This window comes from Solanum lycopersicum, chromosome 7, assembly GCF_036512215.1.
Source record: "Solanum lycopersicum chromosome 7, SLM_r2.1".
In the NCBI taxonomy this organism is placed as follows: domain Eukaryota; kingdom Viridiplantae; phylum Streptophyta; class Magnoliopsida; order Solanales; family Solanaceae; genus Solanum; species Solanum lycopersicum.
In genome coordinates this window covers 4855644-4872148 of record NC_090806.1, presented here as the reverse complement: position 1 = coordinate 4872148, position 16505 = coordinate 4855644, and the positions used below count along the sequence as shown (strand labels likewise).

The 16505-nt window shown below is 27.7% G+C and overlaps 2 protein-coding genes and 1 long non-coding RNA gene across 4 annotated transcripts; 1 reads left to right on the top strand and 2 right to left on the bottom strand.

The window, feature by feature from the left end:
- Positions 1-809: 809 nt before the first annotated feature.
- Positions 810-3008, bottom strand: LOC138337119 (uncharacterized). The gene is made up of 3 exons (XR_011210544.1): positions 2830-3008; positions 2174-2242; positions 810-1054 (listed from the first exon to the last, which is right to left on the bottom strand). It is a non-coding gene; the product is annotated as an uncharacterized lncRNA (long non-coding RNA).
- Positions 3009-3837: 829 nt separating this feature from the next.
- On the top strand, positions 3838-5174 carry LOC138337181 (salutaridinol 7-O-acetyltransferase-like). The gene is made up of 2 exons (XM_069286811.1): positions 3838-4678; positions 4771-5174. Exons 1-2 carry the CDS (start codon positions 3838-3840, stop codon positions 5172-5174), a joined length of 1245 nt encoding a protein of 414 aa, XP_069142912.1.
- A 1419-nt stretch (positions 5175-6593) lies between these two features.
- Positions 6594-11463, bottom strand: LOC138337118 (protein DETOXIFICATION 30-like). Of its 2 annotated transcripts, none has more exons than XM_069286684.1 (7): positions 11003-11463; positions 10570-10656; positions 10419-10475; positions 9890-10128; positions 9566-9666; positions 7266-7352; positions 6594-6737 (listed from the first exon to the last, which is right to left on the bottom strand). In XM_069286684.1, exons 1-7 carry the CDS (start codon positions 11248-11250, stop codon positions 6690-6692), a joined length of 867 nt encoding a protein of 288 aa, XP_069142785.1. In that variant the 5' UTR covers positions 11251-11463; the 3' UTR covers positions 6594-6689. The 2 variants fall into 2 exon arrangements, with proteins under 2 accessions (XP_069142785.1, XP_069142784.1); XM_069286683.1 differs by having other exon boundaries at positions 9566-9684; positions 11003-11460.
- Positions 11464-16505: the final 5042 nt, after the last annotated feature.

The window sequence follows — 16505 nt, the reverse complement described above, 5'->3', positions numbered from 1 at the left end:
TTGAAATTCCTTGATTTAAAGAAGGTGTAATTATCATTAAATAACTAATTAATTGTAAAGTATATATACACATAAAATTATTGTGTAAGAAATAATTTTAAAAGCCATATTTTTTTTTAAAAAAATAGAAAATATTTTTCTAATCATTGAGGCATGCCACATAGGCGGAATGAAGATCCTCATTTATATATATATATTGATTTTTACTCACTTCGTCTAATCTTTTTTATTATTATTTAATTTAATACACATATTAACAAAATTATTATTGATATAGATATTTTATTATGCAATTTGTAATTAGTAATATCAGGTCTTGAAAACTAATTTGAATATCTAATTATGCAAAATATATTATTTATAATTTTTTTTATACTTTAAAATAAAAGATACTTCTACAATTATCTGAAAAGGCTATAAATACGCTCAAGAGTTTGATAACAATGATAATGACACGTTACGTACCACAAATTCCACCATCACCCTCTTTTTTTTTTCTTTTTTTTTTATATATATATAGACATGAAGAGCAGTATGTCGATATAAAGATATTAAATGAATCCAACCTTTTTTTTTTTTATATATATAGAGAGACATTAAATTAATTATGTGAATATTGGAAATAGGTTTGTTTTGTAGAGAAAGGAAGAAATGGACACGTTTAATGGTGACAAGTTTGTCTCTTCATTTTAATGTGTCGTGTCTACAAAAAAATAATTAATATTTTGTCACGACTCAAAAATGAACGTGATGGCACTCGTCTTATCCCACCAAGACAAGTAAGCGTAAAACTCAACTATTACAATAAAAATGCGGAAAATTTACTATCAACTTACATTATACCCCAAAACCTGGTTGTCACGTGTACAAGCCTCTAAAGTATTACAATCGGATCAAAAGAAAATATAAGTCTCATATGATATTGTTTCTAGAGTAGAACAAAATCATAAACAAGAGTAAGGAGGGATGCTGAGATGACCAACAACTACCTCACAAAATCTCCAGGAAGCCTCGGAAAAGAAGAGAATATATCATAAAAGTCCGGGCTAGTAACCTACAAAAATTTGTAGAAGCAAGGGGTGAGTACCAAACCACACGGTACTCAGCAAGTAAACCTCTAAACACAAGCTAAGGGGATGAAATACGGGTACTCCTACCACCCCCAACCGAACATCCACAACTACAACCTGCATAAACATCAACCCAACCTAACAACTCACAGTTTACAACTCAACAAAAACATTTAGACAAATTACATATCCTCCACAACAACTCTTTAACAAATTACATATCCTCCACAACAACACTTTAACAAATTATATATCCTCAACATCAACACTTAAACAAATTAGATATCCTCAATAGCAACACTTCCAAAAATTTACATATCCTCAATAACACACTTCAACAAATTACATATCCTCAACAACAACACTTCAACAAATTATATATCCTCAATAACAAGCTCAGTATTCAACAATCACAAGTTCCGCAAAAAGGCAATCACTAGATCAGCAAAACACAATATCAAGTTCACTAATGATAAGTATGTGCAATGTAATGGAATGCAATGTCAAGTATAATGATGCATGTCTGACCTAGTGATACACACCCACTGTCTCTCAGTCCGGGACCCATGGGGGACATATCTGTCCATGCATCTGTCGCGGCGCACGACACGACCCTCGATAACAGTAACCATCGCGGCGCGCGATACGTCCCTCGAAATATAGTATCCATCGCGGCGCGCGATACGTCCCTCGAAATATAGTATCCATCGCGGCGCGCGATACGTCCCTCGAAATGGTACATCCTCTTTAAGTTATCATTCTTTCTCAATGCACATAACACTTTCACAACCATGTCTCAGAATAAATGCAATGACATGTTCACACAAATAATGAGGAGATGACCATTTTCATAACATTGCACAGTTCACAACCACACAAACATGAAATCACATCAACAATGATTCAACAAGCCATCAAACTTTTCTCAACACATCACACATAAATAGTTAATTACATCGCCTTTTGTTATCCCTTTTATTTCATCATTAGAATTAATCAATGTGGACAAGTCAACCTATCACCAATCCCGTTACTCCCAAACATATATCACAAGGAAATACACGCATTCCATACACTTAACAAGAGTTTAGAAATCCACTTGCCTCAATTTATCGAAAACTCACTCCATGACTTGAGCCTTTAATTTTCGTTGAACTTCCAACTCAAGCAATCTATTCATACAAATGATCACGATAAGATTTCGAAATTAACAACATTCATATAATTATGTGTCTAGCCTTGACCCAAAAAGCCACAAAGTCTAAAATCAAGTTCTTAAGTTTCAATCTTAGAGTTAAGTCCCAATTTTTTTTCAATATCCTAAATCTAATAATGATATTCTCATAATACCTTACACCTAATATTAATTTCATTAAACTTGTATCATAATTGAACAGTAAAATTCTAACATTTGCAACCAATGAATACAATAACCTTACCAAAATTTTTGACTCATATTTACATCAAAGTCATCTATTATTATTAATGATTAACTACTCATAAATTTCTAATTATTGGCTAATAATTGACCACTCAAGGAATTGTTCTCCCTTAGATCCAAAAGACCCCAACGACTTACTGATATTTCAAATTGAAATTAGCAATTCACTTTCCTTCTAACCCAACAACATAAACATCATAATATTTCAGTCTATAGCACTCTAAATATATAGACATATAAAAATAAAAATATATTCACTACACTAACTCAATTTACTCCCCACTTTCTAACATTCACGTCAATCATAATTGGTATTACCTGAAGTAGCTGTCGTCATTCTCGCCTAAACCCTTTCTTCTTCTTCTTTTTTCTATTCTTTTTCTCCTCTGCGAACTGCTGTTGTTCACAACAGCCAACAATATATGACCTTTTCTTTCTCTTTTGATTATTTTTTTTTAAACAAAAGTCTGCGTGACTGCTGCTATTAGCAGCAGCCTTTAACCCTTTTTTTTTCAATTGGGTGTAGCCCTTTTTATTTTTTTATTTTTGTTATTATTTTTTTTATTACTTCCTTTTCTTTTCTTTTTCTTAAAACTCCTTTTGGACTTAGCAAATTTAATTTCCTTTATTTATTTAATAAAACTTAAGTAACTCTTAATTTATTAAAAAAAATTTATAATATTCATTTCCACCAGTCAAAATTATTTATAAAAATTACTAAAAGGATTAAACTTAGAAAAATGAGTAAAATTCATAAAACGACTAAGAGGGTCGTTACATATTTGAATTAAAATTTGGTTGATATTCTAGTTCACAAGCTTAGGTATCGAAATTATTGTTATGTTGCTTACTATATTAGTGTTAATTTTTAAGGTCTCTTAAGCTAATGTTAAAAAGATTTTTTTCATTTCAAAATATAACGAAAAATATAATTAATTTATTTTGTATAATTTAAAAATTATTTTGATCCTTTTCAAAGTCCAAAATGTTAAAGATCTTATATGTTTTTAGTTTAAGTAGTTAGAAAAGAAAATTTTAGTTCATATCCCCCTTTTTTTCAGACGATATGGAAGATCTTACCCTAATTAAAGGTGTGTCGAAAATAACTTTTTAATTTTTATGATGTAAATATAATACATGGATATATTTTACTTTGTTTTTATATTTTATTTATGAAATTATATTGACTGTGTTATTAAGGTCGATTTTAGCCTCCATTAATTTCTTTTTAAAATGTTATGAGAAATGGATCGAGACATGAAGGCTATATATTGATGGCATGATTTGGAGTTATTATTGACAACACCTTCAAATCAAAATAGAAAAATGGAGTCTAAGGTTCTTATAAAGATTCAAATCCTTTCCAAAAATATCATAAAATCAAATCATGATAATAATGTTGATCACCCCACAATTTACAAATTATCATTCTTTGATCAATTTGCTCTCCAAATGCATGTCCCTTGTGTTCTTTTTTATCCACTCAAAAATTCCACATTTACTAAAATTCCTATTATACATGAACAATTTCAACAATCATTGTCTAAGCTTTTAAGTCATGTTTATCCAGCATCAGGTAGATTTTCATGTGATGGTCAATCTATCAATTGTCATGATGAAGGTGTTTTGTATATAAAGGCAAAAGTTGATTCTCAATTTTGTGATTTCCTCAAGGATGCACAAAAAGATATCGACCTAGCATTGAATTTTTGCCCTAAAATCAATCGTAACGATTCGAATTTGTCTATCACACCACTAGTTGTAGTGCAAGTGACGGAGTTTGCTTGTGGTAAGGGTCTAGCTTTATGTGTGAGCTCTGAACATGCGGTTATTGATGGATTCACAGCATTGAAATTTGTTTACGAGTGGTCTAAAGTGAGTAAAATGGGAATTAATAAGATCAATTGCTTCACTTTTGATGATTTTGGTACCATTTTCCCACCAAGTAGTGATAATCATTTGTTAAAAAGAGTCGAGTCTCCTAGAGATGATCCTAATCATGATTTTCATGAAATGGTAGCAAGGAGGTTCGTCATAAATCAATCAGTGATATCAAAACTTAGGGAAAATGTTGGAGTGATTTGTTTCAGATCATCACGAGTTGAATTGGTGATTGCTTTTCTATGGAGAGTTCTAATCAATGTCTATCGACGTAAAAATAATGGACGTATGAGACCTTGTTTATTGAGCGTCCCTGTGAACTTACGGATAAAATTGACTTTCCAAGATACGAAAACTCCTTTGGGAATTTTGCTATAGAAGTCCCGGTCAAATTCATTCCGGGAGAAACAGGAATGGAGTTAAAAGACATTTTACTATTGATCAAGGACGTTATACAAAAAACTAACATTTCATTTGCGAAATCAAGTGATGACATATATACCCTAGCATCCAAGTTTCATAAAGAAATACAAGAATGGGAAGAAAATGAACAAGTGGATGTGTGCAAGGCATCAAGTTTATGTAGGTTCCGTATTAATGAAGCTGATTTTGGTTGGAGTAAACCTTGTTTGCTAAGTTTGGGACTGAGACGTAGTGATATGTTTTGGTTGTATGATACACCATGTGGTAATGGAATTATTGTTCAAGTAGATTTGAAGAAAGACTACATGGACATGTTTGGATGTGACAAAGATGTATTGTCTTTCATTTGTGATGAGTAGAGTAATTTTGAATAAAGCTTTAATGCTAATATTTTGAATAAAGCTTTAATGGACATGTTTGGATGTGACAATTAATGTTCAATAATGTTGTACCTTCATTGCTTGGTGTGTTTTGTTGAATTAATGTAATAAAAATCATTAATTTAATTGTTTGTGAACTACTTTTTACATCTTGCATACGTGTTCAATGAAACTTTATTGGCCAATGAGTTGAAGAATTTAATATTTTTTTTGTGTCATTTTAAAATATATATGCTACTCTTGTTTCAATTTACATGAATAATAATAAATATTTTTAATTATTCATTTATTGTGAATTTTATAACTTTTGATGTCATCTTCAAGTAATAGATGTTACGTTTTTTATTTTAGTATAAATGACATGTATGGAATAAGAGAGTGAATCAATTTTTTTCACATGAAAACATTTCAGTTGTTAATTATGTGATTTATAGTTTTCTTAATAACTTTTAACCATATATGTTATTTCATTTATTTAAACTCATGTGAGACTGATAGAGTTTCAAAATTAACTATATTTTTTTTTAAAAAGTTTTGCTTCTAATATTTTTGTAGTTAAAATATAATAAATGGATTAATTAATTACAAAATTGAAAAATAATATTAAATTAGTTATTAATCTTTTTTTAAAAAAATAAAAATAAAAAGATAAATACATAAAAATGGAAAAAATAATAAACTTTTAATCAAATATGTTATTTCATTTATTAAATTCACGTGAACACTGAAAGAATTTCAAAAGTTAACTATATTTTTGAAATTAAATAATAAATTGTGAGACAGAAATAGAAATAAAAATAAAAAATTGAGAATTAGACTAGATTGAAAGAAACATAATAGGGAGAAAGAAGGAGCCCACATTCGTGGTTGACGTAAAGCAAAATGAAAATTTAAAAAATAATATTGATGAATAGTTAATTAACATTATTGTTGATTGATTGGATCAGTAAATTTTTATAAAATTATGTTGAAGTTTTGTTATAACATGTAATCACAAATATTTATTTATAAAAAAAATATAATTTATTAATGTGATGACTTAGGATATTTCGATATTTTATTTAGGGAGAATGCACAGAAATATTTTTTTTGTGATTATATACACTTTTTGTCTTACGTGGCACACTCTGTGACCCCACATAATTGAGGCGCGCGAGAGATATTTGGATGTCACGTAAGTCAAAAAGATACACAAAATTACAAAAAAAAAACGTTCGAGGGGTAATAGTACCTTAGTTTAGTTAAGGTATGTCTCTGAAATTTCAGTCATAGTCAAAGTGAATACTTGTGCATTTTCCCTTTTATTTATGATACATGATTGCTCTTATTCGGTAAATTCGTACAAGAATTGATTTTATTTTTTTTGATAATTTTCATAAATTAAAGAGTTTAATATTCAAAAAAATTACAACTTAAAAAATTTCAAATCATTTGTCCAAACAAATTTCAACTTCAATTCAACCTAATTTAAATTAGGTCCAAACAAGCCCTTAATCATTTGCTACCTCTCCATTCTTTTACCCTTTCTTCGGCAACGGAAGCCTGCAACAAGTGGAAAAATAAAATACTATGATAACATTAAGTCACATTTTTCGCTGTAAAAAGCTTTAAGATAATTTTAAATTACGCAAAATTATATAAAAGAAGATATTTTTTATTAATATTTTGATTCAAAAATATTACTTTTATTACTTTTGATTCAAACTCATAAATATTTTGTTTCTTTTTTGTGTAAACATATTTTTTTTCCTAATAAAAATACGGCAATATATCCTTAATTTTCATAACTATATGATCTAGAAACCTATCGTTAATTTTTATTGAGATAACAATAAGATTCATTGTCCTTAGGATATATAAACTATTTTCATCCAAATACTTATTTTATTTTATTTTTTACAAAAGCTCGATGAGACATTCTCACTCTTTAAAATAATTATTTTTTTGAAAGAAAAAAAAAACTTTAATCTTTCAAAAACATGATCAAACAGGTTCACACAATAATTGAAATGATTGAACTATTTTCTTGAAAAAATTACTATTGTATATGATGGATTTGCAAGACATTACCTCTTTTTTCCAATTAGTTTTGGAAATCATGAGAATAAGAATACTAGTTTGAAGTGTGGTTCCTAACAACATTCCTGTCCACATGCCCTGCCATTTATAATTTATTTACAAATATAAACCAAAAGAAAAGATAAAAACCATGATATTATTGAAATTATATATAATAATGTTTCCTCTATTTATGTAATACACTTTTTTAGTCCATCTCAATCAAGAAAGAAAGAACTCTCTAATATCCAAAATAAATGAATCTCAAACATTTTCTCTATGTTCTAAATATGAATGAATTTTTAAAAATTTAAAAATTGTTATAAAATCATGCTCATAAGAATATAATCATAAAGAGAAGAAGACAAGAGAAGTAGATAGAACAAGAGAAATTTTCTACTTATTCAAGTCTATTTAAGTCTCATCTGTTTTTCATACAATAGTGAATGAACACTCCTATTTATAGAGTGAAAAATCACTTCAAAAGTCATCATATTAAGTATCATAATAAATAGATACATTCTTATCCAAAAAGGTTCATGAACCTAGTGAATATGGATGATTTGTTGATGTACCAACTTAATGGACTATCCACTCATTCAATAGATTTATAACAAAAATGTATTAATTGTTTCTTTCCAAAATTACATTTTTCTTTAATGACCTTTTCAACTTCATATCTAGTTTTTAAAGAGGTTTTAGTTATCTTTAATTATTTGTTCATTTTGACCGATTAAGTAAGGATAATTTTTTACCTATTATACCTTCAATTAATTAATTTGAAAAAGGTAGAATTTCAAAAAAATATTATGTTATAGATTATGTGATAGGTTTGAATGAACCTACGATGCCTATTACACGTTTATACTGGTACCACACTTTTTATGTGAATTGGCATAGTTTGATTGCAGGAATTTTGTGATGTCTGATGATAATCTCTGGTAGCTTCTACTCATCTTTCTTTGTGGTGGAAGTTTTGCTTTATTTGCTTGTATACTAGGAATTTGTAGGGTCCGATGAGTTGAATCATGACATGACAAAAAATGTCTTTGTTCACTTAATCTTAAAATTCTCTTTTACCTTTACTACCTCTATCCACTTAACTCAAAAGTTTCCCATCGTCCATCAAGGAAATGGATGGAGTATTATCTTTCTATAATTCAGGATAATATGATTTTTAAATTCCATTTACCTACTTTTTCAAAAATGGATATTCATTTTTTTTCTAGTCCAATTTAAAAAATCAAGAAATAATTTTATCATTGAGAAAATAGTCTGAAGGACCCCACCTCCACCCCTTCCCCCACCCCACCCCCGTCCAAAATCTATATTCGAAATCTCAACTACACACTCTAACTTCAAGAGTATCGTATCAAACCCCTGAACATATTATTTGCCTATCTACCACACACTTGAGTGTTGTCCAGTCCACATAAACCAAATAAATTGTCTCACGTATTTGCACGTGGGGGTCCCTACGTCTTGAACCCCCAATTCTTGTGTTTTCTCCATTTCCCTCCTAAAAACGTAAGAAGCCCAAAGAAATTACTTTCATCTCCTTTTCATCTTTTCTCCATTTGTTTTGAAGCATTTTTGTGTATGTTCATCCATACAAATCTCATTCAAGTTTTCATTTGATATTTTTAACGAATTTCGAAAAAAATTAAAATTCAAAGTAGAGACCCTAAATAAGAAATTAGAGCAGATTACAAATCCTAACTTCAAGATATAAAGTCCAAATGAACATAAACAACTAAAACCTACCTTAAATTGAAAGAAAAACGTGAAATTTTTAAAAAAAGAACAAGGGTTAATAGTGGGGAAGAAGGAAAAATGATTTATTTAACTTGGGGAAGATGACCATTGGAGAAGTACATTTTTTTTGGTCAAAACTTAAGGTTATTGCTACTTCTCACGAACCTAGAGAAGGTGTTCTCACCTCCTATGACAGGTGAGCACTCAAGAGTGCAGTAAATAAATAAATTAAATGTTCAGGGTGATGATAAGACAACCATGAAATAGAACGGTGTAGTTGAGATTTCAGATATATGTTGGAAAGACTTTAGACCACTCTTTATTATTTAGTTCCTAATATATCTTGATTATTAATTATAGTCATTTTTCAATGAATTGAATTTATTATAACGAAAGTATCATTCTATTTATTGCTTTTTATGTTAAGTCAATACTGAACGAACAAAGAAAGAGAGATTAGTTTATACTTTAGATTTTCGAAAAATAAATATCCATTTTTGTTAGTCCAATATAAGATGTATTTTTATCATCGTAGAGAAGGAGATAGATTACAATACCTTAACACCCATGTCGAGGCAAAAGCTCAAAATAAGGCCCAAAGGAATACCAAATGCATAGTAGCTTACTATGTTGATGTAAGCTACATATATTTGCCAACCTGCTCCAATAGCCACACCTGTAATTGTTGCTCCATTATAGATATTAATATACAAGTAATATACATTTATCGGCTATTTTTTTGACGGGTGTTATTTATGTCAAACTTTAATTTTAAATTGTAACTCTAAAGCACATAAATATATCATTTAATCGCACAATTGAACCTTTTAATGAATTGACCCATAAAATATGATATTTATTTTGAGATGATGAAAATATACCTGAAAGAGTAGGTTGAAGACCGTTAAGCATAATTGTAGTTCCTAATAGAGGAGTAAGTTCATACACGACTTGCTGAACTTCAAAACTTTTCGTAAACAAAGGTGGATATCGACTTCGAGCAACAAAAAGTGCTATCGTAAGTATCGTCCCAATTAAAAGTGAAGTAATTGATACCACTAGGACTGAAAATTTTGCTGTTCTGGGGTGCCCTGCTCCTAGTTCATTTGACACCCTTACACTGCAACCAAAAACAACAATTTTATTTTATTCAATTTTCTATTTATAGTTTCTTAAGGGTGTGTCAAGTCAATATTGAATAACTATTGTTGGACAGAGGGAATATTATTTTAGATCTCATACTCCTTAAGAAACTAGCTAAGTTAAAATAAAAGATTATATATTCTAATAAAAAGCCTACTTAAATTTTAATTCCTCTCGTATCAAATTGATCAAAATATATTTTATAGTATTAATCAAATTTTACGTTACTTGAATATCAAAAAATTAAAAAATGCTACACAAACAAACCTTATTGCTGCATTAAAACCAATGCACAACATGAAGGTCCATCCAACTATGCTGGTGCTGCAAAACATTGAAACAAATAAGGTTTGTGGCGACTAAGCTTGTGTTTAAACATGCGATATAAAATCATAACTTCATATCAGCGTAAACTCACCATATGGAGACGGCGTCAACAGCAATTTTTGCATCCTTCACGTATCCAGCAGAGATAATCAAAGCCATAAAGTACCAGTACTCTAAGCTACACAATTAACAATTTCTTAAAAGAATTAATATTAGTTACTAATTAATAGCAAGTAATTGCATGCAAACTTTTAGTAAGGACGACAGGTAAATAAGAACAGACGAAGTATTTCATTAAGGTGGTAAATTAGTCATTTAAAGTTAAAATTATTACTAAAAATAAAATTATATCATTTTTTTTAAGACTGATTACGAAAGACGTTACATAAACTCAGACAATCAATAAAATGTGTATCTTAATTAAAATATTGGTTAAAATTCATATAGTTTAACTCTAAAAAAAAATGTAAAACACGAGAAATATTTCAAGACGGCACATCATAAAAATTGATAGAAAGACTCACCAGATCATGACACCAGATGCAAGAGACAACCTAACAAATCCCCAAAGATTTTCAAATGCCTTGAAAGTAAATCCAGACCAAGCTTCACCACAAGTCCCACATAAAATGTAAACAAATTGGGCAAGTACCATGAACCATAATTTCTTTGATTCAATGTAGAATTCATGGAAGAAAGTTTTAACTCCATCAATACTTTGCATATCATGCTCAGAATCAAAACAAGGCAAATAGTGATAATCTTCCTCCATTTCACTACAAGGATGTGCTTAATTTTTGTTTTCACAAGTACTTTTTAACTGTTTAATTGTAAGGACAAAAAGTTTGTCCTATAACATGTTTTTCAATGCAACGATAAAAAATAATAATCTTTTACAAAATATTTTTAAAAAATTCATACTTCACCCTCCAAAAAGATAAAATTCCACCTCATTCCTTTTAACTCTCCCATCTTAATTGATTATTGTTTCTTTTTTTATACATTTTTCTCCTTTTTGTACGTATATTTTTAGGAAAGTAGTTTTTCTATTTATGTATCGAATATAAAAGAAATAAAAGATTCTGTAAAAACTTACAAGTTGACTTAGTGGTTTAAGGGTTCAAATCACTACTCTTTTTTTTTCGAAATTCCATAATGAAAATTCTGAATCCATCATTGGTTGGGTTGACGATGAGAATTTTTCAACCTAATTAATATGTTTTCTTTTATTTTCATCTAACTTTTAAAACAAGAGAAAAGACAAATATCATCGAGATTTGTTTATTTTTTTCAATTTTATTGTAAAACGTTAGAGACTTGCACACGTGATAACTATATTTTAGGATTTATTTAAGAAGACTTTGTTATCCGCTTTATTTAGTTGTTGTTAGACTTTCATTTTTATTTTTACTTTCAGTCATCGTAATATTAAGAATTAGGTTGACTTGTATTGATACGATAAGATGAGTGTCATCACAATTATTTTTGGGTCATGACAAGTAATTATTACTAGATGTAAAATAAAAGGAACGGAAAAAAGATCATATTTGTCTCTGTACTCTTAGATAAATATCATATTTATCCTTTGTCATATTTTTTGATATATTTACTTCACCATCCAACTTTGGGTATATATTTATCCTTATATACTTAAGTATTGTATCACCATTTTTATTAGTATATATGGCGCCTACGTGACTCCGTGTGTATTTATTTTTATTATAATTAAAAATTTACTTTCTATTTAGTATTCTATCCGACCCATTAAGTAAAATTCGATCCAACCAAAAAAACAAATGTACAAGGGCAAAGATCGATGTGCCTAAAGTAGGATGATAAGTGCAAATATATCAAAAAACTATGACGAAAAATAAAATGACCATTTTCTAAGAGTTCAAGGGCAAATATGATCATTTTCCGTAAAATGAATAATTATTTTTTCTTAATACTATAGACATTGAAATTTTATAGAACTCTACAAGACATGTTCAGCTCGAGTTCAGACTCTACAAGATGTGTTCAATTTCAATTACGATCCTTAGATAATTCTTAACCCTAAACCCTAGTTCATGTTTATATAAAAATATTATATTATTTAAAAAAAACATCTCGAATATTCACAAATTTATAAAATATTTATAAAGCGATCAAATCAAAATCAGAAAAATACATCACTAACAATCGTGAGATATTTATGATTACAAACCAGTTTTCTGTCACTTTAAAATTTATCACAAATAATTACGTGAAAAGTGAATAATTCACATACACGTGATCAAATTGTGGTTTTTTGAGGTGCTAATAATTGATTCTTTTGTTCCACGAAATAGAAGGTTAACAAGTCACTTTCTAGAGGCTACTAGACAAAATAGTATTATTGATCCCATGTCCAACAAGATCTTTTTTCAGACGTTGAGACCTTAGAGTAATTGCTTCTCTGATAAATACATTCTATTCTCCGCATAATTCATCATAAATAATTTGATTGATGTTAGTAATATTTTTGTAAAATAAAAATTTATTCTTTTTATAAATATTTCATAAATTTATAAAATATTTAAGATCTTTAAAGATTTAAGATTTTCGTATGTCAAGAATTCTAATTGAAATTAAATACACCTTATAAAATTTTAATACTAATTAGGAATGTAGAATTTAACAATTTTGTCTACAACTACCTCTGTTGTATTGTATTTAATATTAGTTTTTTAAAAATAATTTGTAGATCAATCACTATGTTAAAGATAAAAATAATTAATTATCATTTCTTGCTATGTTAAAATGAATAGTTAACCAAAACGTGAATGAAAAAGTGTTCCATTGAGGGGCTAATACGAGATATGAGATGTTTTTAGTTGAGTCACTTAATTCAAATCTCCTTCAATAGAACGTTATAATATTTATATACAGTTAAAATAATATTTATGTTTATAGTAAATATCAAACTTCCTTCGAATATTTGGTGTGTTTATTTTTACGAATTTTAAACTCTTTTATTGAAAATTCTGACTTTACCACTGTTGATAACCACTTATTTTCTTGAATCTAAGTGAAATGAACGAATAATTTTAAGAGGCTGATATATTCAAATATCATATCATACGATATCATTTTTCACTCCTACCTACCATCAATTATAGACAGGTTTATTATAAAAATTGTCACCCTACCTACCATGAATTATAGACAGGTTTATTAATAAAGTTGATATGTCTCAATTCAACAAATGTACTTTCTACTAAAAAAAATTAAATTAATTTGACAACAAAAGTATTATTGATCGCATGTTCTATTCTCTACATAATTCACGAATATAATGATTTATCGAAAAAAATTCGAATAATCTCTTAGTATAAGATGACTTCGTCCCTGATACCTGAACATAGTGTCACTGTTGGCCTTATATTATTATAATGCCTACACTATATCGAAGATGTGGGTACCATTAGTCAGTTTTTGTACATGAAAATAATCGAGTGGAGAAAATTAATAATAAATGTGTAGAACTGTAATATTTTGTGGTAATTAGTATTGTTTAGTGTTAATAAAATTGATATTTATTATATTTGAGAAAATCAAGGATAATTTTATTTTTTTAGATGTTACACATAATTTCTCTGAAATATAGCAAAAATCAAGTAGCAATACCCATTTTTATTTTTGTTGGACTAAATTGGTCCTAAATATTTTTAACTAACGCCGAAATTTTATTAGTAGAATTTTGTAGTAATTTTTTTTTCGAATTAAGTTTCTCATGGCTTATTACTATGATTCATGAGTTAAAACTTTAATGTGTTTGTGTGTCTTTCATATCAGCAAAATATTTATATAGTAATAAGACGATTGATGAAAATTTTATGAGTCACGATCATAAAGATGTAAATGAAATTATCGAAAGAAGAATTCTCTATGATGAAGAGTTCTTAGTTGGAGTGCTTTGCATCGAAATTGAATGAATGAAATAGTAGAGTCTTCATATCAGTAAGGATCGAACACTTATTGAAGAATAGTTCATTTGTTTTTCTACACTCTCTTTATTCCATATTAACTGAATTTGTGAGACAACGCATACTTATTTAAATAATAATAATTCAAGAACATAATTTAAACCATACTTTTCACTATTATCTTTTGTATATTATAAACATAACTTTGTAAGTAGTGCAATTTATCTTTTTGAAAAATATCCGACTCCATTAAAGAAAAGAGCAAATATGAAAATAATTTCTAACATATATCTTGAACATGGGACAATTCGATTATTTTAAATAATAAAAAAGATCCAAAAAACTCAGTTAATATGAAATAGAGAAAATAACTAAGAAGACATTACGAAAAAAGAGAGAGCAAGATAACGAAAAATAAATAAATATATAATTCATTTATTTAAATATATATAGTGCAATTCAACTAAAAATATTTTTTCCATACAAGTTTATGTTATATATAACTTTATCCAAATATTTGTTATTTTGACAGAAATATATCACTAAATTTGATTTTAATGATACTAGCACGGGCCATTTTTTCTAGTACATAGATGAAAGAATAATATGTACAGGAAGCTTGAGCTTAGTTCACAAGATTAATTAACTAATCATAACTAACTAACCAATCATTAACTATCTTAACAACCTACTGTAACAACAATAATTAAGTTGTTAATTATTATAATTTTTAAATAATATATATTATTTTTCTTATCTCAATATATGTAGCATAAATAAAATTTTAAGAGTCAATATGTTATTAATTTTTGAGATTTATAATATTTGTTACGTAATTTTTAAATTAAATAATATATGTTATTTTTCTTGTCTCATTTTATCTGACACGAATATATTAATTTTGAGTTGTCAATTATCATGATTTATAGAATTTTTATGCAATTTTTAAATATACAAAAAAAATAAAATAAGACAAACAAATTAAAATGAAAAAAGTAGGCAAATTACAAGTGTGGAACCACACAAGTGAAGCAGGCAGACTGTCACATATGTGCTCATCCACACTTATATTTGTCTCACTTCATGTGACACAGATAAAATTTAGAGAGTCAATTAAATTTTGATATGATTTGTAAATATTTTAAGTTGTTAATTATTATAATTTTTACGTAATGTTTAAATAATATATGTTACCTTCCTTGTCCCAATATGTGTAGCACAAATAGAACTTCAAGAGTCCATATGTTATTAATTATTGAGATTTATAATATGTTTTACGTAGTTTTCAAATTAAATAATACATGTTACTTCTTTTGTCCCATTTTATGTGACACAAATATATTAATTTCAATTGTCAATTATTATGATTTATAGTATTTTTATGTGATTTTTAAATATATTTAAAATAAAAAAAAAAACTAAGACAAACAAATTAAAATGAAGAAAAAAATAGTTGTGGAACTTTTATATATATATATATATATATATATATATATATATATATAAATAAGAAATATCTAACTTATTTTTCTCATGTTTGGTTGATGATGAGATGATTTTTTTGGAAAATAGTTTGAAATGTTTGGTTGATGAATGAAAAATATTTGAGAAAATTGTATGAAATAACAGACTATTAGTTCAAATTAATTGTTATAGCCATAATTATTTCTTTTGTAATTCGCACCAAATATTTCATTTTTTTGTCATCTAGTTCGATATATAATTAAATTGGCAAGATCCGATCGAAAATAGGATAAATAATGGAAAAAGTCATTTTCAATATGCAATTATTCATTTGGTATACAAATATATAAAATGTATAAAACGTATTTGTGTTTGTATAAAATGAGATAACAGTGTATATACAAACACAAATACAAATACGTATATTTTCATCCTATACGCTATAATTATACAACTAAAAAATCTTATTATGCAAATTATAATGTATAAATAAATTTATACAAAATTGAACAATTTGTATAAAATCGGATATATCTAGCGAATTATACAAATCAAAAGCTCTATGGCAACATAAAATTTGCTATGGAACGCAGTATGCAAACTATAGTTATAACAT

Excerpts from the sequence above, each read along its gene's own strand:
- LOC138337181 (XM_069286811.1), top strand. The coding sequence starts at position 3,838 with ATGGAGTCTAAGGTTCTTATAAAGATTCAAATCCTTTCCAAAAATATC. Across the intron at positions 4,679-4,770 it reads TCGACGTAAAAATAATGGAC|AAGTCCCGGTCAAATTCATT; the intron begins GTATGAGACCTT and ends ATTTTGCTATAG.
- LOC138337118 (XM_069286683.1), bottom strand. The coding sequence starts at position 11,250 with ATGGAGGAAGATTATCACTATTTGCCTTGTTTTGATTCTGAGCATGAT. Across the intron at positions 10,129-10,418 it reads GGTTTTAATGCAGCAATAAG|TGTAAGGGTGTCAAATGAAC; the intron begins GTTTGTTTGTGT and ends TTTTGGTTGCAG. Across the intron at positions 9,685-9,889 it reads TCTTCAACCTACTCTTTCAG|GTGTGGCTATTGGAGCAGGT; the intron begins GTATATTTTCAT and ends CAACAATTACAG.